Source organism: Nanorana parkeri, unplaced genomic scaffold (genome assembly GCF_000935625.1).
Source record: "Nanorana parkeri isolate BGI_ZX_2015 unplaced genomic scaffold, ASM93562v1 scaffold1256, whole genome shotgun sequence".
Classification (NCBI taxonomy): Eukaryota; Metazoa; Chordata; class Amphibia; order Anura; family Dicroglossidae; genus Nanorana; species Nanorana parkeri.
In genome coordinates, this window is record NW_017307524.1 from 200,953 (window position 1) to 221,596 (window position 20,644).

A 20,644-nucleotide genomic window follows, 5' to 3' on the forward strand; every position below is an offset into this window, starting at 1 on the left:
TCTCATTACAGGTTTCCTTTAAAATTCAAAAAGTAAATACAGACACTTTGCCTGCTTGTAGTATGTTGGGATCTTACATAGGGCTGAGGACTCTGTCCTTGTCAAATAGTTACTAACTATTTAACTTTGGGACAAGGACAGAGTCCTCAGCACTATGTAAGATTCCAACATACGACAAGCAGGCAAAGTGTCTGCATTTACTTCTTGAATTTTAAAGTAAACTTGCACTGAGACCAAAACACGGGGCTGCCTTTGCTGGTTTCAGTACTTTTATGACTCAAATTTAGAATATTAGAATAATTGATTCATCAATGTTAAGTCACACTCTTCCACAACCTAATTTCCAAAGAGAGTCTATATGCAAAATTGGTAGAACCTAGCGAGTAAAATTGGAAGAGAAGGAGATTTAAAGCTAAAATCCAGGCAGACTGCTAACTACACCAATGAATGCATGTATGGGAGCCATTTTACCAGCCAAAGTATTTGTATTCCTGTGTATCAATTCCTGAGATTTACAGCACATCACTTTATCATTACACATATAGATTGTAGAAGGATTACAATGGTGTCCTTTCTTTCAACACATTCTGAGCCACTGAACCGGACCAAGCATGCAGTAAACTATGACAGACCTCTTTATCTGCATGCTTGATTCGGTCATTGATTGAGTAAGGATTGAAGACATCGAATCAGCATGGCAGCCAGGTACCTCACATCTTCAGAAGCAGAAGGTAGTAAAGGCAGACTTTCAGTCTGCACAGGATTCTTTAAACTTGCAATTTTGACTGTAGTGCCCCTTAACATCACCTTTATAAAATAGCCATGAACCTTCATAACTGAAAACAAAAGCAGTGCTGACCTTTCCTATCCCTTTACTATATGGCTTGTCATTTCCGTCAAGACTACAGCTGTACGTTAAACCTTTCCTGAAAATTTCTATAATGGATATCACAGGCCTTTTGATAAAAGCACGTGTCTCTCCCTATTGTCACCTTCGCTCTGTGTTACTGCTGGAGGAATCAGCGAAAACACACAGGGAGATTGAAATCTGTGCCTCTATTTTTGGCTCCGTTAATTTTCTTAGCTAAGGCAGGTCTGTGATATTTATATGTTAATGTATTCTGTCTTTAGCCCTTTAGTAAGAGCTGAAACATTTATACAGCAACAGAACAGACATCAAAAAATGAAATGCCAAACTGAGCATTCCCTGGGATGTGGTCTTCCAAGGATGGCAATCCTCTGCCGTGCATCCATAATGCGCGGCAACTGCCGGCCAGTCAAACCGCGTCCTGTTCATGTATTCATTCAGCCACAGGGAGAATAGGTGGTAGATAGCGTTGTCTCAATTAGAGGCCGTTATTGGACAAATGAGGTTTAACCACTGTATTGGAGGATCAAGGTTTAGATATGCAAAAGATATACAAACAAGGATAATTCAGGGTGAGCCTTAGCAGCTGTTGCCGGACTGTCTGCCATGATGATCTGCTCAACTGGCAGCTTCTGTCCACTAAGGATGTAGTTGGTTGCGTGTATCAGTTGTAACTTACAAAAAGGCTGATATATAAGCGAGGTGTTAAGGCTTAGACATTTAGGTGGTATTTTCCAGTCTCCCAAAATTAATCCCAGTCTTGAATTTGTATTATATTTCTTGTGTTTTAAATAGTGGCAGTCTAGGATGCAGTCCTTTATGGACAGTGTTCACCATTCCCTTTAGTCAGTGTTTTGATGGTACTCAGGAATACTGTCCACAGTCATACTGAGGTATCACACTGGAGTCATAGCCTGCATATCAACAGGTTTTGGATTTACCGGAAGCACTGGGACACAATCCACACAAACAAGCGGAGAGCATACAAAGTCCGTAGAGAAAAAAATCCATGATGCAAACTGAAAATAGGACCCCAGTGCAGAAAAACATATGTACACTGAGCAGCGTGAACCAAATGCATGTTGGTTAGATTGTTTTTAAATTGATTCGCTGCAGGTATTCGATTCTTCTGGCTGTGTCAGATATCTGCCACTACCACATTCTGTGTTTCATACCACTAGCTCATACTTCCTGTAGTGATGTACAAACCAGCAGGAGAAACCACAGCATGTGGCAGGTAGGTAGGTATTTACACTCTCGGAAGTGTCAAATACCTGAAGTGGCTGGGATCAGGTCCAAAAATGTTCCTACTCTGAGGGGCAGGTGTTTGTTTTGGCTGTGTATGCATGTTGGGGTGCGATTGAAAAAAAAAAAAAGGCTACACTGCACTACACATGTTAACAACAAGTGTGCACAAGTATAAATGCAACCTACCAGTCTACCTGTCAGGTCTGACTAAAGACAATACAATCCCCACATTCATTCAGCCCATGTGTCTGGAATTTAATTGCCACAGTTTTTGCTCAGGGAGGCTATAACAGCCTTCACTCTCTTGGGAACACTTTGCACAAAATTTTGGCGTTTGTCTGTTGGAAATTGTGCCCATTCAGCCAAAAAAAGTATGTGAAGTCAGATAATGATGTTGGATGAGAAAACCCGGCTGGCAATTGGCATTCCAATTCATCTCAAAGGTGATCAGTATGGTTGAAGTTAGAGCTTTGTACAGGCCACTTGAATTTCTACACCCCAAACATGAATAACTATATCTTTATGGATTTGGCTTTGTGCGAACTTCCATCTCTAAACTAAAAAGTTGATAGCACACAATTGTCTAAACGTTTTTGCACACTGTTGCATCAACAGTACCCTTTCCTGGAAGCCCCTACACTCAATACTTGGGCCATATTTCTGGCTATATAGCAGGTGCAGTGGTCATTAGTCCACAGATGTTTAGGCATAAAGTGTAAACCAGAGTCCTGGACTGCACAGTGGTTGCTCCTGGTCTGCAGGCGATGCAGTAAAATGTTTTATTTATTTTCATGGTCACCTTGTTTTTAAGCTGACCATTTATACACAAAATTCACATTCTCCCAGTTTTCACCTATAAACAGATCTCTATTGCCTACCTGCTCTGAGAGTGGATCCACGTGTAAACCCAACGTAGTTCTCTAACAAGCTTCTGACTGGCAGTACATTGCAGTTATGTAATAGTAATAATGGCAAGCAGATTTATTACCATTAGATTCATTACATAAATCTCTGACATTAACCCTCTTCATTGGTTTCCTTATATTACCAGACACGCATTATGCTCTCTAGGCATTCGGACACTTTCTAATATAGTCAAGTTTTCTTCATATGTCCTAGTAAATTGGAGAATAAATATTGAGAAACAGGACACAGCCATCTAAATCCTACAGGGAGAGGCAAGCCCAGGGATATCTGGGAAATAAACTGCTGGAGATATGCAGATTAGCTCATTGTAGAGCAGAAATTGCACTCTGCCTCTCTCCTCCGGGAACTGAGATTTCTGAGTATTTCTCCAGGCAATCTGTTAAAGCGCAGCACACTGAATCATTTAAAAAATGCCTCCTCCTTCTGGGGTGTCCTTTTCACACCAAGAAAGCACTGACTCCATGGGGCCAAGCAGTGATCTACAAGCCTGGGAACCACTTACAGTGGTTCTCAACCTCCATGTTGAGGTCAAATTCAGATGTATAAGCTTTAGTTGTTATTGACCAGGACTTTTTATGTTAAGTGTTATGGAGGAAAATGTTGTGTTGATCTCTCTCCTCTCTCTAGCTCTCTCGTCTCTCGCTTTCTCTCTCCTCTCTATCTTCTCTCTCATCTTTACAAATGAACTCCAGGCAAATATAAAAGACACAAATAATGCAGCTCTCCATTCATTGGTTAATAAATGTATTTTTAAAATGCAATTGGAATAAATACCTACATGAAGGCAGTGGCAGACCTAGGGAACAAAGGGCCCTGGTGCAAGATTATTTTTGCCCCCAAAAGTAAAACATATCTAAAAAAAAATAAAGTGAAATAAATTTAAAAAAATTAAAAAAGTGAAACAAATAAAAAAAAATAAAGTTAAATAAATAAAAGGTAAAAATGTAAAAAATAAGTTTAATAAAAAAAATACAAAAAAAGTTTTTAAAAAATAAACGTTTGCGGTATTCAGGATTGTGGGCGGCGTTTGACTACATGTCGGAACCGAAGGGCGCAGATGCCATCCGCTATTAAATCAGCTCTTGGCGCCCTGCGGTTGCGACATGCAATGAAAATTATTAGTGCCCCCCCTGATTTGACTGTTGTATCTTATGTGCCCCCCCCTATATATTGTTCCTAGAGTCGCCACTGCCCCTGTCTCAATATTATTTAAACAGAGTACCCCACTATTTCCTGATGCAGCTTTAGCTTCATATAGCTTTGTTGTGTCACCAAGCTAATGTTTATATTATGAAATTGCATCACCGTCTTATTGAAGTTCTTCCTCTGATGCTCCTCTCCCCTAAGCTGACTGAACATCTCATCCTCCAGCACCCATTGCCACAAAATGTGTTAGATTGCCAGCATTGTGCAGTGCACAACATCTGGAGTGTCTCACATTGAATGAGCTTCCATTTTGTCTGATTTCTTTCGTACAGTAGCTAGAACTGTCAGACAGTATATAACAAAGCGCCAGCGGCTTGTATTCAAACACAGAGAATATCTGAAATGGTCTCAAAGTGAACCGCAGATGGGGCAGGCTCTCAGACAGGCTTTGGGAAAGCCTCAACTCTGGAAGCCTCAACTCTCCCTGAGGTTAACGTTTCTGAGGCCACGCCTCCTTTGTCAGAACCAAAAGAATCATTGGTTCTGACGAAGGAGGCGTGGCCTCAGAAACGTTAACCTCAGGGAGGAAGAGTAGCAGGTGGGCTAAGCTTTTCACGATTTTACCTATTCATGCCTGTAAAAATTCCACTTTTGTGAGTATGTTTTTATCTGTTTAAATCTGTCTCATTAAAACGTTTTTACGCGATGGAGGCGCTCTTTGTTTTTGTTTCTTCCAGTAGCTAGAACTGTGGCACAATACAGTAATAACTCAGTTCACGAAAGCTTCTGTTCGCAAACAATTCGGTTCGCGAACAGAAAGTTTGGGAAAATGTTGTTTCCGTTCGCGAACTCCACATCGGGTGACGAACACGACCGCAGCCATCTTCCCCGCTCTGACACGTGGTCGTGGCTTCCTCTAGTTGAGATCGCGGTCTGATCACAGTATGATTCGGTTTGTGACCAATACGGTTCGCGACCAGAATCGTGGAACAAATTAAGTTCGTGAACCGAGGTACCGCTGTACTATAAAGATAGATTTCAAACAGATACACTATCCGCAATACACTTGCAGTTATGTGATAAATGTTTTATTTATTTTATCCTATCTCTTTGTTATTTTTCAGTCCTGGTGCCAACAAGGAAGCGGTCTCTGCTGGGGATTATCAGGGACCAAAGCGAAAGCTGTACAGTGCTCTTCCTGGGAGGCATTTTGTTGTGGTGAAACCGTATCAACCTCAAGTAGAAGGCGAGATTCCCCTTTACAAGGGGGACCGGATAAGAGGTATGTTGCCACCAGACACATCTTAGTACTGTGACTCGGCAACAGAATGTCAGAGTTTGTAATAATGATGCAAAGACCACTCAATATATGGCCCCAGTCGCCATTCATAGGCTGGCTAAAGGTACAGTTTATATCTAGATAAAAGAAATGAAAGTCATAAAACTTTTGATTTTAGTTTTGTGTTGAAAAGAGTAAAGCTAGCCATACACTGCTTTGAATTTTGGCCAAATCCTACTGACAAAATTGTGCAGTGTGTGACCCGCCTCATGAAATGCACCCCTTCCCCCCGATTGACAAAAGTCTATTTTCCAGTCTTTTTCGTTGAAGGAGCCGGTCAGAAAACTCTCAGCCATACAGAGCAGTCACTGTTCAGGTCTTCTAACAATGCCACACACCCCCCTGTCAAAAAAACAATAGCCCGGCCGGGAATTCTCCCATTCATGCTGTTTAGCTCTGCAAGGGTTAAGTGCTTGTTTTGTGTAATGAGCTAAAATAACAAAGTTATACTCTCCCGATCCTCCAAGCCCACTTGCTCATAGACTGGTCTTTTCAGCCTCTCTCCTCCTCTGCTCCAGCAGCCTAAGATCCAGTAAGTCATCACATCATATACACTGTATAGAACTTGAGTATGCCGTGTGGCATATCAATCGCTGGAACAGAGGCGGAGTTAGGCTGGAGGGAGCGGTGTAGGAGTCAGTTGGGATCGTTGATAGGGTGAGTATAACTTAGTTATTTTAGCTCCCTAGATCAAACTAGCACTTAACCCTTGCAGTAAGGGATGAGGGGGGCTAAGCACCACTGCAAGTGTTAAGACGTGATTTGTCGGAGTTTTGCTTTAATAAAATCAGCAAGAGAATGGAGTTATTTAGGGACAATTAACTGCAATAAGGGGTTAAAAAAGGGTTATATTCCCTCTAGTCAGCTTCCAAAAAATCAAGCTTAAAGGAGAACTATGGGTTTAAGGTTTTCCCCCATAGTTCTCCTTAGGGTAACGGGAGGACACAAACTAGCGTCCTCCCGTCACCCTAGGCTCAGTATACCGCGAGCTACAGTTCAGACGCGGAAGCAGATCCCGACAATTATGTCTGGATCCGCCCAGCTGCATGACTGACAGCTGGCTCTGCCTACCTAGAGGCAGAGCCAGCTGTGCCCGCCCCCTCCCCCGTCCATTCCGCCAGTCAGCGCTGGCGGATCGGAGTGGGAGGGGGGAATCCAGCCCCTCCCCTGTCACGGCAGAGAGCCGTGACAGGATCGATAAGTGAGCGAGCGCTGGTATGTGTTCGCTCACTTCCCGATCTGCTAAGCCAACCGGTGACAGTCTCATTGTCACAGGTGGGCTAGAACTATGAGGTGAGTGAAAAGCACTCACCTCATAGTTCTCCTTTTAAAGCCTCCCTGCAATAAAAAAGCTTTTATTCTCAACCCTCTGGCAGCCTATGACTCCTACCTTCTCTCCGTGCCATTGCTTCAGCTTCTGTAAGATTGTTTGACACTTCGAGGAGTGTTGAATGCCTGACTCCCCCACCATGTGCCATGTTTCCTTTCTCCAACAATTATGTCACTACAGGACACAGCAATGACATAGGGAATGGAGGATGGAACCACGGCAGGGTGACGCAGACACCCAACACTCCCAGAAGTGCAGAGTGCTGGAAAGTCATACAGACACTGAAGTACTAGAATAGGAGGAAGGTAGAGAAATGGACCACTGGAGAGGTAAGTATAAAAGCTCTTGCTCTGATCTTAATTTTTTTTGTAACCCGACAGGGTTGCTTTGACAGCCTACTAAGCAAATAATACAGTTATGTACTGTATCATTTGTACAGACAGGCACTGAGAACCCTGTTCATCCACAAGCGCACTGGCTTCTATGTTTGCCAGCACAGCTCGTTCCTCTATAGGCTGTCATATAGCTGCTCCCGCTATAGAGAACAGAGCTGTCTGTCATGTGTAATGAGCGGTTTGGAAAGGAAATGAGAAAAGATGAAGCTCGATGTTATTTTTGAGCAGATGGCTTTGGCAGATTAGGCCTTGATTAATGAAATGAAGTGTACTGTTTGATTAGAAGCCCATCAGTCATATTGTGAAATGCTGGAATCTCAGAAATGTCACCCATATCAGAAGGCCAAGCAAAGGCTATTCTGGCATTGTTGCTTCCCTACCTGTAGACGTGTCTGGCAATGCACATTGGACTTCTGCTTGTAGACATCCTGGAGGGTTTTTTGAAAACTGTTGCTTAGGAGCTTAGGAAAAAAATCCACAGCCACCAGCCAACCAGCAGGCAAGTGTGGCAATCCCTGTTAAAGCCCCAAGTTCTTTTCCTTTTGACCTGAGATGTATTTAGTGTTCGTTTTCACTCTCACAGATATATTTAGGAGTAATGCAGTCTTACAGTTTTAAAAAAGGTTTTGTACTGAAGTTGTATTTACAGGGATGCCAACCTGAAAAAAGTAATTTCAGGGAGGTGCCCTTCTCATTTAAGGGAGGTGCCCTCTGCCCCCCATCATTTCAGGGAGAGCACCCCCCTGAAATGATGGCAAATAGCAAAGAAACTAATGCTTCCGTGCTATTTGCTGCTTTTTTTTTGTATTCTGACAGCTGCCGTCGGAATAAGGAAAAAAAAAATAACCAGCATAGGAATGAATAGCTAGATTACTATTGGCTATTTCAATAATTTGCAATAGCCAATAGCAAGCTGCCTATTGCACCCGACCACTCTGCTGCTGTCAATCAGCAGAGAGAGGATCTGATGGAGAACTTCAGGTCCACCTCTGCTGCTTGACAGCAGCAGTGGGCGGGTGCAATAGCTAGTCTGCTATTGCAATATCAAATAGCCAATAGCAATCTAGCTATTCATTTCTATGCTGTCTCTTTTTGTTTTTGTTTTCACTCTGACGGCGGCCGGCGACTCCGATATCAGAGTTAAAAAACAAAAACAGACAGCGGGGAAAGGTTTACTCTGCTAGATCAAGTAAACCTTTCCGGGAGAAAATGTTCTTCTCCCGGGCGGCCGGGAGCCGCTGTCTAAGAGCGGGAGACTCCCAGAACGTCCGGGAGAGTTGGGATGTCTGTATTTATATTTTCAGTAATGTTATTAAACACGTTGCTAGGCATACACATGGAATAGGTGTTTCTAAATGTTTTATCAATGAGTATTAACATGTTGAAAATCCTGTTTCTGGATGTAGGTTTTTCATATATGTGAGCGTACATTATAGCATAATTATGTGCATGTAAACCTGATCACTGAAATGTTTAAATGTCTGCCTTTCCTTGAAATACCTGCGAATCCTACCATGATGCTCCTTTTTCAGGCACTTCTTGTTATAGGGTGACAATGCTATGCTCCTGTCTCTTAATTGCGCTCCAGTACTGTCAACCTGTAACACAAGCTTTCAACAGAGACTAAAAATAGTTGTTTCAGCACACAATACAAAGGTATGATCCACTTTTGTCACCATCGGGGAACCTGCCCTGAGAAATGCCATGCAGCCATTGCTGGAATACATGTAGACCGGAAGTGGCTGCAAATAGAATGCAGGAGATCAGTAGCACTAAGACCCGACAAAGGATAATAAACAGCTTAAGACAAGTATTTTTTTTTTTTTTTAAGGCAAACAATTATGATGCACAGTGTTTTAGGAAACTAGTGGCCATTCAGTTAGGGTTTACTCACTTCCCCAAGCCAGCGGGAGGACAGTTGATAGAGACTAGGAATGGGCTCAATGTTCGAAGGGTGTGGTATGACTTTTGGGGGGAACCTAACTTTCCTACTAGACCTAAATGGTATTTACCGGCAGTTTAAGAGGACCCCTCCAGGTACGATCTTTAAAGGAATTTTCCATGTTTATTGTTTCATTTTAAGTGATGTTAAAATCACTGCTCCTTTAAAAACTGTGTTTTTAAAAAGTTTTTTTTTTCATTGATACTTGTCCCCCAGGGCAGTACCCGGACCCCCATGCCCTTTTTATGGCCAATAACTTGCATATAAGTTCTAGCCCATTAGACTTGCATTGAGTTCGCGTTCGAATTCAAACTTTTCCATGTTCTAAAGTTCGAATTTCAACCGAAGACGGGGGGTGTTCGGCCTATCACTACTGGAGACTGCTCTGCCCCTTGTGATCTTGGACTGGACAGGAAGTTCAGGGAAGCAGAGCTGAGTTGGACCTGTTTGGAAACATGATGACTGTAAATGCTTGGGCAAAAATGTAAAGAGATGCCATGTCATATCTATTAACTTTCCAAAATTAGATGTCTGGCACGTTTTCCACTTTGGAACCAGGATTCTACAGACATAGCATCATGCCTGCCATTATTGCATTACAAATGACACCTCAAAAGATGGTGTAACTCCAAAACATGTAGTTCTATCAAGCCTCTACAGGCTCTGGTTGGTCTCCAAAAAATACAGACTTGCTATAGTCAGTGCCAGATTTACTCTCTCTGCTGCTCCAGGCCAGGTTCCTCAATGGGCCCACCTTCCCGCCAGGCCGCCACCCCCCTCACCATGGGGAACGGCAGACCTGCATACAAGTGATCTCGTCGACATCGCCGAGATCACTTGTACAAAACAAGCGGAGGCTTCCCCGCTGTACATTTAGCTCTGCTTGCCCAAAGCAGGGCTAAATGTAGAAAACAACTACCCGCCCGGGAACTGCATGTCCCAGGCATCGGGAGAAAGGAGTTCCACACCCCTGCTGCCCCTTTACTCCCTGCTGCCCCGAGGCCGTGCCTTGGTTAGCCTTGTGGGAAATCCGGCCCTGGCTAGTATCTACACCATGGTGATGCAACTGTTTATACATATAAGCTGCAACACCTAATTGCATGTGCCTCAGCGTGAATCCAGCATGATTTGATAAATCGCATTTAAAAGAAATTGTTCATCATTCCTCCTGCTGCAAAGAGATTCAGAAATTAAACCATTGTTTGAATTGGAGGTTGTAGCGGAACTGATTGAAAAACTACTAAGCATGCACAGATAACGAATGTGATTAGCCCTTATGATTACCACGTTCAGCATCTCGGCTCTGGCGTCTGGGAATAGATAACACTCTAGTGTGTGGCTTTGTGAAAGTCGGATAACACCCCTTTAGGAGCACTGTGATCAGGGCCGCTTTAAGAGAGTGGTGGGTCCAGAACGAACATCTCTCAAGTTTGAAGCTTTCATGTGCATGTCTGCTTGTACGTGTGCATGTATTTGTTCAAAAGAAGGCAGCTTTAATTGGACGTGATGCTTCATTGGCATTCCAGAATCCAATAGAGACTATATAAGCGATTTATCCCTTGCTGAGACCTTTATGCCTGGCCTGTATAAACAGATATAATCACTGCGGGCAATCCTTATCAGATAGCTGAACTCAACAAATACTTTGAATCCTCCACAAAGTGCTTTATTGCATGCAGCAGGTTACAGCAGACAATAGGATACAGCAGATGAATGAACAGATGGTATTTTAGGGTCAGAGATGGTAATGTTTCCGAGCAAGCATATGACACGTGCATGTGGCCATATTACAGTCAGCCATGACACCCGACGACTACTTAGAGAAGAAGGGAGGTACATTACACACAAGGGAAGGGAATACAGGAAAACATGGTGCAATAACCAAAACGACCACAAGATGCCAGTATAATAACCAGCTATGCTAAAACCAAAGCATAATGTCTTAAAGGAGAACTATGAGGTGAGTGTTTTTCACTCACCTCATAGTTCTAGCCGACCTGTGACAATGATACTGTCACAGGTCGGCTCAGTAGATCGGGAGGTGAGCGAACACATACCGGCGTTCGCTCACCTCTCGATCCTGTCATGGCTCTCTGCTGTGACAGGGGAGGGGCTGGATTCCCCCCTCCCCACTCCGATCCGCCAGCGCTGACTGTCGGAACAGACGGGGAGGGGGCGGGTACAGCTGACTCTGCCTCTAGATAGGCAGAGCCAGCTGTCAGTCACGCAGCTGGGCGGATCCAGACATAATTGTCGGGATCCACTTCAGCTGCGGCGTCTTAGTATACCACGAGGAGCAGTTCGTGGTATACTGAGCCTAGAGTGACGGGAGGACGCTAGTTTGTGTCCTCCCGTTACCCTAAGGAGAACTATGGAGAAAAGCCTTAACCCCATAGTTCTCCTTTAAGGAAAATAATTATATAAATTCTCACTTCACATTAATATGAATACCCACTAGGGCTATGAATTGTGTGATATTATTACAACTGTGGAACAGCACAACTTTTATACTTCTACTTTACAAATATGGCAGGAATATTACCTGGATTATATGTCTTTTCTGTGATTTTTAAAAAAAATGTAAGCATTATTATACAAAAATCTTATTTAAAAAATATATTTCCTGCAGTTGTGAGCATTGGAGAAGGAGGATTCTGGGAAGGAAATGCCAGAGGGCATGTTGGATGGTTTCCTGCAGAATGTGTGGAAGAAATTCAACCCAAGCCAAGTGAAGGCCGACAAGGTAAGAAGAGAGTGCAGATCTTTGTGTTGCATATTTTCCTAGTTCTGTATTGTGAGTCACCAAATGGACTGAAATTCCCATATCTAATGACATAATGAATGGTGGGTAAATGTCATGCCACTGAATGTAGCATTACCTAAAGCCCATATGATCACCATAACATTGGATATATGGGCACAGGCTGGTTACAGTCATTGTCGGGTTATATTCTGTTATAAGACTGGTTACATTATGTGTATATTTTTAGATATGTCTTCTATGTGCCCTTGTCTTATGTGAATGAGGTGTGTGATAAGGTGTGGGGGAATGAAATACATCTTGGAAAGGTGTGATGCAAGTCATGGGAACAGTAGACTAATGTTGAGAAATTAGTTTGTACATACTAGACAAAGGTAGATTCTGACTCCTAGTATTTCAGAGGATGCACAAAACCTAACCCTTCAAAACATTTAGCTTCACATCCTCTAGATCAGTCTTTCCTAACTAGGCTTCCCAAAGAAGTTGCCTTGGGTTCTTTGAGCCGTGGAAGACCAGAATTAACCCTACAATGACCACCAAGACGTTGCCTTGGATTCTTTTTAGCTGTAGCAGACCAAAATCCTACCTACACTGACCGCCAATGTAATGGGGCCTTTCTCCACTCACCACCAATATAAGATGGCTCTTCTCCACTGACCACCAATATAAGATGGCCCTTTTCCACTCACCACCAATATAAGATGGCCCTTCTCCACTGACCAACAGTATAAGATGGCCCTTCTCCACTCACAACCAATATAAGATGGCCCTTCTCCATGCACCACCGATATAAGACGGCCCTTCTCCACTAACAACCAATATAAGATTGCCCTTCTCCATGCACCACCAATATAGGATGGCCCTTCTCCCCTCCTACCAATATAAGATGGCATCCGACAGAGATGCAGACAATGTAGCTGCTCCTGCAAGTCAGGTACGCGGGCCACTTGTCAGCTGGCTGTGAGCCGTATGGTACCGGCTTGAGACCGCTGGTCTAGGGTGTAAAAAAACAAAGTTATTCTCACCCGATCCTATAGACTGCAACAAACATATACAAATACCAGGGCTAACTGAGCCTACCAGGCTCTGCCTTTAAATTAAATATCATATTCATGTGGACATACCCTTTAACTACTACAGGCTGTGGTGCACCATTACACTTAGCATTGTTTGTAACAAAGAACTCCATGAACTGTATTTGATTGTACCTTTGCGGTCTATTGCTTTGTCCTCAGAGGTCTGCTGAGTGTCAGTTGGATCTTCAATATTATAAATGTCTTCTCATTACCCTCCAATCTGATCTAAAGATACCACTCAGTTCCCTGCTAAGCGTTATGTCACGTTCCCATTCTTCAGGCCAGAAATACCGAGGACAATTCCCAAAATGCAGGGTCATCTCTCTGTCATTATTCCGTTACCAGCCCTTGTTTGTGCTGCGCATGTAATTAACCTAGATAGATGGCTGTGTTTCTCTAGGCGCTGTGCATTATTTAGCTGATGTGAGCCGTGTAAGGGTGATGGAACCTTCTGACTCAAGGATCTGCGCCACACACACTGCTTGTTATCAAGGGCGATGTTAATAGGCTCTCAGATGTCCTGAGGCTCCCGCATGCCCGCAGTTGAGCGCTTCAAAAATGTCATAGTCAAAAGAGAGGAGCTGCTAGAAATGTAAAGTGATGTTTGCAGAATGGTCTGATCGTTTACGCAGGATGGGGAAGTAGAAATCCGCTGATGCGGCAGCCCTGGAGATGGGTAACATGCCAGCCTGTCTTTAAAGCAAAATATCAGGCACAATTTTAAAGCGTGTTTCCACTTATGCAGCCGAATTGGGATAACACCTATTTTTATATCGGTTACATGTTCTCATACACATAACATAAGTTAAAAACAATATTTAAAAATTGCTGTTTACCATTTTACTTTTTCTTTTCTGAAAACTACAGAACTGAAGTTTTTCCACTGTCCGTAATTTCAAAGTGGGGGCTGGGGAGTTGTGTTTACTGTAATTAACTGTCTGTACTTTGCTGGCAGATCTCATTATCAGTTGTAAACTAGATTTGAACTCTGTCTGTCCTAACAAAGGGTTAAATATCAAGAACCCTGGTTTCTGCATTGTATGTTTAATGAGAGGATAATCAGAATTTACTAAAAATCAGAATTGGAATTAAAAAAACAGAATTTACTACAACTGGAGCAGACAGAATCTGGAGTAGCTGTGCGCAGTAACCAATCACCTGCTATCTTCAACTGGTTTCATTAGGCTTTGAAAATGAAAGCTGGAAGCTGATTGGTCGGCATGAGTCTGTCTGCCACAGGCTTAGTAAATCCCTCTATGTGTCCCCAGACTTTGTAAGGGGGCAGACTCGCTTTTAAATTGTTCACAGTATCAGTCCAAAAGGCCTGCTCCAAATAAAAATCTAAAAGGTAATATGCCTCCTCTTCTGGTATAGCCCGTTTTAGCAATCCAACTGCAACTTTTTTGTATTAAGGTTCTTTGTATCCTGAAAGTTTATGTAAAGCCAACATTTTTCCTCATGCAACAGGGAAGAGTAAAACCAAAAGAAAATGTCAGAATTTTTCTTGTGCCATGTTTGTTCCATTGGGTGAATTTTCCTTCACTTTCCTTTAATCACAACCCACAGTGAGGAAAATCCTCTTACAGCCACTTACCTGTTTGAAAATTTTTCCTCAAATACTGTTTTGGTGACAACTCAAAATCATTGATTTGCCGTCACAGTGGTTACCAGGAGAAATAGCAGGGTTTTATCTCCCTAGCGGGGACTCCGCAATAAAAAGGTTGACTTGGTGTCCAACCCACCACCATTTGGCACTTATTGTGCAGCCCTCAGAGTCCCTGCAGAGATTGTTCCTTGCCTAGGTGCTTATGCAGTCACAGCTCAGTGTACATTTTTGGCATGAGTTTGTGTCAGGACAAAGCAAGTCCTGTGCACATGTGCTGCCGTTACGTCATCCTGGCCAATGAAGACTACCAAAGATTCTAAATCCAGAAGAAGACCGGGAGAAGATGGAAGCACCAACAACAGAGCAACAAGGAGTGTGGACATCACATCGTTGGCGGGGGGTCACTTTCAAAGTTAAGTCTGCCATAATGTGTAAATATGCTGAGCATGCTTGCATGTTATATCAAGTTCTCCTGGGGGACCCAAAGTTTTCCTGCAGTTTTAATTCCACTTTAATAAAATTTAAAGAAATCTAGCCATGTATAACCAGCTTCCAGCTTCAGTTGGTAGCACTTTCATACAGGGTTAAACTAGAAATCACAGGGCCCCATAGCAAAATTTTGTATGGCGTCCTCTGATTTCTAGTGATGCCCCTTGCAGAGCCCACCTGATATCCCACACAGCGCACCAGAGGGTGACCCTGCAGAGCCCACCATAGAATCTCTATGGTGGGCTCTGCAGGGTCTCATGTTTGCTGGTCACACCCCTGCACACCTCTTACCTGTCAGCACCGATCCACTGTCTGCCTCCTCCTCCTTCATGGTCGCTGGCGGGCTGCGCCTCCTCCTCCGTCTCTGGGCCCTGTCCCCTCCATTGCTGACACTGGGCCCCGCCTCCCTCACTGCCGACGCCGGGCCCAGCCTCCTCCTCCGCAGCAGCAGCTGCTGGCTGTTACTGACGCAGCAGTGGCTGTGAGGAGGAACGCTGCACAGATCACTGTTCCTCGTCCTGGCTGGGCCCCCCTTTTCCCACGGGCCCTATAGCGGCCACCTGGGTCGCTATGGCGATTGTTCCGCCACTGCTTTCATATATGTATCAGACACCCCTTACATCATGATTTAGAACAATGTCCCTTTTTTTAAACTTTCCAAACAGATTATTACAGAATTTCCTTAGATGTGATCAAATCACTTTTCATTTTACCTTTTTGTGTGTCTTTTGTACCTTTTTCTTGCTATATTTTGTATTTATTTCTTCAAACTCTGACTCCAGTTGACTACTGTACAGCAGTGCAAGATTGCTGCTGCATATTTCACTATTTTTGATACGCTGTAAGCTGTTTATGGTGATCAGGCCCTTAGAAATAGGATGGCAAATAGATACCAATGGAACCTTTTTTTTTTGCTTTAATTGACAAAAAGACATCTGCGGGAAAGTCAGTACATCTAAATCAGCCTGACAGGTAAGTGGTATATGCTTACACACTGCACGGATGGATTTTACAAAAGAACAGCATTATGCTGGCCATGAACACATTGATGTTTCATCAACCGTTCGATCCAACTGCTTTACTCATTTGGATTAATGAAACAATCAATTCAACACAAACGGGAAATTCAGCCAGATCAATCATCTTACTTTCAATCCTAAATATTTAAAAAACAATAAACAAACACCTAATCTAGTTGTTCCAGAATCAATCAATTGCTCCATAAACTGATCGACTTAAAAAACGATTGGAATTTCAATTTGATCATTTTCATCTTTGGTTTAAACCCGCAAAAATAGTTTGCATTCAAACTATCAATCAAATGGATGCAAATCTAGATTTCTTCTACCTCTGAACTTATACCCTTTTAAATCTGACTTTAAGGCAAATAGATAAATACACAAATAAAAAAAAATCATATTTAGAAGCAATTTTAACTGCAAAACGATTTGTATTTCTGTCTCCCCAGTTCTGAGATTTATACAGTTCTGCCACACAGCACAACCCTGTCTGGCATGGCAGGAAACCTGATTTTTTTTCCTGCTGCAGTCAAGTAACACTTACAGGTCTTGGCCCTCCCACAGCTTGTGAATGAACAGTGAAAGGAGAAGCAGCAGAATGATGAGCTCATTCTGTGGCAATCTGTTCTTTTCTCTTACCAGCATGCCTCTTGTTAATGAACACTGCAGCACAACTGACTCCTTGTGTTGCTTCCCCGTCTACAAGTCTGAAGCTCTGCTACACACGGAGATTGCAAAATTGCTTGCATTAAAAACATTGGATATTTAATGATATGTTAATACAGAGCTGCATTATTTTTTGCTGTTATATTTGTCTGAAATTCAACCTCTGCCTGAGTCACTTGGCCGTACCATCCGATAGACTGTTTGCAGTATTCTTTCTTGGGTCTGCATTCTTCTTGTATGTACAGTATTCACTCCCCTGTGAGGGATTCTGACTTGGTACATGGTTAGTTCTCAGCGATTCTTAATTTTGTCTCAGTTTCCTGCAGCTAATGGAGTAACCTGTCATTATTATTATTATATGATAGTATTATACAGGATTTATATAGCAACCGTTTGTGCAACACTTTACTATATAAAGGTAGACTTTACAGTTACAAAACAAAGATGGTATACTGAGACGCCGCAGCTGAAGCGGATCCCGACAATTATGTCTGGATCCGCCCAGCTGCGTGAGTGACAGCTGGCTCTGCCTATCTAGAGGCAGAGCCAGCTGTGCCCGCCAATCCCCTGTCCATTCCGCCAGTCAGCGCTAGAGGATCAGGGCGGGGAGGCGGGAATCCAGCCCCTCCCCTGTCACGGCAGAGAGTCGTGACAGGATCGAGAAGTGAGCGAACGCCGGTATGTGCTCGCTCACTTCCCGATCTACTGAGCCGACCTGTGACAGTCTCATTGTCACAGGTCGGCTAGAACTATGAGGTGAGTGAAAAGCACTCACCTCATAGTTCTCCTTTAAGTTTAAACTGTGGTCCCTTTTTTCAAAGTCATTTATTTCCATATTTTTGTGTTCAGTATATTAAAGGAAATGCACAGTTATTTTTATGTTAAGTTAGATTGTTATTGACATTCCTGAAGGAAGTTATTCCCCCGCAAACACCACCTACCTATCCATACACTGGCCAAATCAGTGAGGATTGAGGTTAAACACCTCACTTCATTTCAGGACCTCCTAGATAGCATCCTCTTGGGACAGCCTTATATTAGTACAGCAGGCCTTTACCAGGTGTGAGCGATGACATTATTTATGCTGTGGTTTCTTTTATAGATTCCAACAACTGCATCATGCCTTGGAGGAACAATTCAGGGACCAGGAGAAATCCATTTCTTATTACCCACTAATGTTAGCTAGTGTTAAAGTTGCAATGTCCCAAAGGGTTTATAATCCACATTCAATTCCCACTTGCTACACTTTAAAGTCAGGAGTTCAATCTTAAAAAATACTTTCTTAAAAAATACATTCAAGTACCTTAACTATTAACATAAATGTATTTCTTTTGTGTATCACTCGGCTGTAGATCCTCAAATGATCTCTGAATTGGTGCTGACACTGTCCTTCCTTCTGGAGGGGGGCTACTTTTGTTCCCCATGCTCCCTGTGTGTGTTGTAAAGTACCCACTGCTCCAAGCTCGCTCCCATGATGGACTACAAACTCATGTTTAGTTTACTATTTTGTACTGAGATTGTAGTCCATCACAGGAGTGAGTTTAGAGCGGTGACTACTTTACAACACACACGGGGACCATGGGGAACAAAGGTAGCCCCCCTCCAGAAGGAAGGACAGTGTCAGGACCAATTCAGAGCTGATTTGAGGATCTACAGCCGAGTGATAAACAAATAAGATACATTTATGTTAAAAGTTAAGGTACTTGAATGTGTTTTTAACTCCTGAATTTAGTGTCACTTTAGCTAGGTAAAACTCCACTGACTAATAAGACTAAATGACAGACCCTACTACCTACTATGTCTACAGAGGAATGGGATGATATATGCTCCTCTCATATGTTGGTTTCACCAGAGGTTAATAATAGAATGAATTCAATTCTATATTGTACACCAAACATCCCTATCTTCTGTTTGACTATACAAAATGAGACATATGGCCATCCCCAACTCTATACAATGTAAAGAATCCCAGGCAGATTTCATGTACTTCATTTGGCCTGGTTAGATTATGTCTGACCTCCATCGGCACGTAGCTACTGTGCTCATCACTTTACTGCAAATCCCTTTTCCCTCTACAGCTACCATTTTTTGCTTGGTATAATAGACTAAGCATATTGAGCACACTATACTAGAATAGTCTTGCAAGAAACCTTAAGGCTCCCCAAGTCATAGATAATAAAGGACGTGTCCATCCTTTCTTACTGTAGCCAAGTGGAAATCATGGGTTATGAAGATTATTCCTTATGAAAATGTTATATATGGGATTAGGAACTGTCCTGTGAAATTCCCTAAAATTTAGGATCTATGATGTAATTCTACTCTCACGTTAAGTTTGGGGTGACCGCTCGGTCTTAACAATATAACAACCTTATAAAACAAAATGTTTCTTTAGATTTACATGGCATGAAATTGACTTTATGTAAATAATATTATCAGTGTGTATAAATGTTTTAAAAACCATATTTATATCTATTGTTTGTAATAATATATTGGCATAGGGCAGGGGTAGGCAGCCTCAGCACTCTGTTGCGGAACTACAAATCCCATGGGGTGTTGGAAAACTCTGAAAGCCACAAGCATGACTCTGATGGGATTTCTAGTTTCAGAACAGCTGGAGTGCCAAGGTTTCCTACCTCTGGTATAGGTGCATTCATATTTGTCGATTGCATATGCATGCTCTACATTCAGTTTTTCCAGCGCTGCATTCCGTGTGGCTGAGGGACTGTAATAAAATACAGAGCCCCCTCTAGTGGCTAATTTACAAATCTCTGTTTCTCTTATTCAAAAGTGAAAAATGGAAGAGAAAGCATAAAGGAACGTAAAGTCGCATTCAAATTATTTAAAAGAATACCTGTACTGAGATAATACGAAGGCTACCATTGCCGACCTCTTCTTATTAAAATGGTAGTTCCCTGGCAGTATTATTATTATTATACAGGATGTATATAGTGCCAACAGTTTGCACAGCGCTTTATAAGATAAGGAAGAGATTACAATCACAATACATCCATTCATCCAGGTCATGGTATATCTGTAAAAAATAAGTCAAGGCAGCTGGACTTTTTCTTAAAGATGTTTCACTGGACATCCGACCAGCTTTCTCAATTCTGAATCACAATACAGTTCAAGAAAAGATGGTAAGGAGGGCCCTGCCCATGAGGGCTTACAATCTAAAAGGGAGGGGCAAGTGATGCAAATCTGGAGTTCTGATTTTACTCAGACTTTGCTTTCTACGTGCTTGTTTCTGATCATTGATTCAGAAAATAATGATGTTAGAAACAGCCAGACACGTCGCTTCACCCACAAATACCCAGAAAGACTAAAGTGAGGTAGGGAGATGAAAGATAGGATGTCTGTGATCTTGTGTGTTGTCTGCACTTTATCAAGACTTTCTATAATATTGGTATTTTTAAATAATTGCATATTGTTTAATAATTGGGATAAAGAAAACAAATTGAGGTTAGACTGTTTTCTCTTTGATATGTGGCCAAGGAATATTTGTATTAACTGAAAATGTTTTTATGACCATTCCTATGATGGTACAAGTGATAATGCTGAGGTTTGAATTTTACGGTAGGTTTAAAGCCCATCTCTGGGCAAACTAAACTACCCTTACACTGGGATTGCACCTACATAGCAGAGGGTTAAGTGCATGGTAAAGGCTAGGGCACTGTGGTAAAGTACGGTTACTTAACTGATCGCTGCTCCCCTGTTGGTCAGTGCTCACCTTCCTCTGCTCCAACTGGTGGAATGTCGCTTGGCATCCTCATACATAATGCATGTATGAAACCTGCATTAGACATGATGACATCAACAGTCCATTCACTGCTAG

The 20,644-nt window shown here is 42.5% G+C and overlaps 1 protein-coding gene across 4 annotated transcripts in view; it reads left to right on the forward strand.

Annotated features, from left to right (window-relative positions):
* The window catches only part of SHANK2 (SH3 and multiple ankyrin repeat domains 2), a 334,773-nt gene that overhangs the window by 92,420 nt on the left and 221,709 nt on the right, over window positions 1–20,644 (forward strand). For 3 of the 4 annotated variants that reach the window (XM_018568872.1, XM_018568873.1, XM_018568875.1), the window contains 2 exons: window positions 5,314–5,471; window positions 11,825–11,938. In XM_018568872.1, coding sequence (XP_018424374.1) covers window positions 5,314–5,471; window positions 11,825–11,938 — 272 coding nt within the window. Of the gene's footprint in view, window positions 1–1,352; window positions 1,356–2,095; window positions 2,114–5,313; window positions 5,472–11,824; window positions 11,939–20,644 lie in introns of all 4 variants that reach the window. The other variant, XM_018568874.1, reaches the window with a different exon arrangement.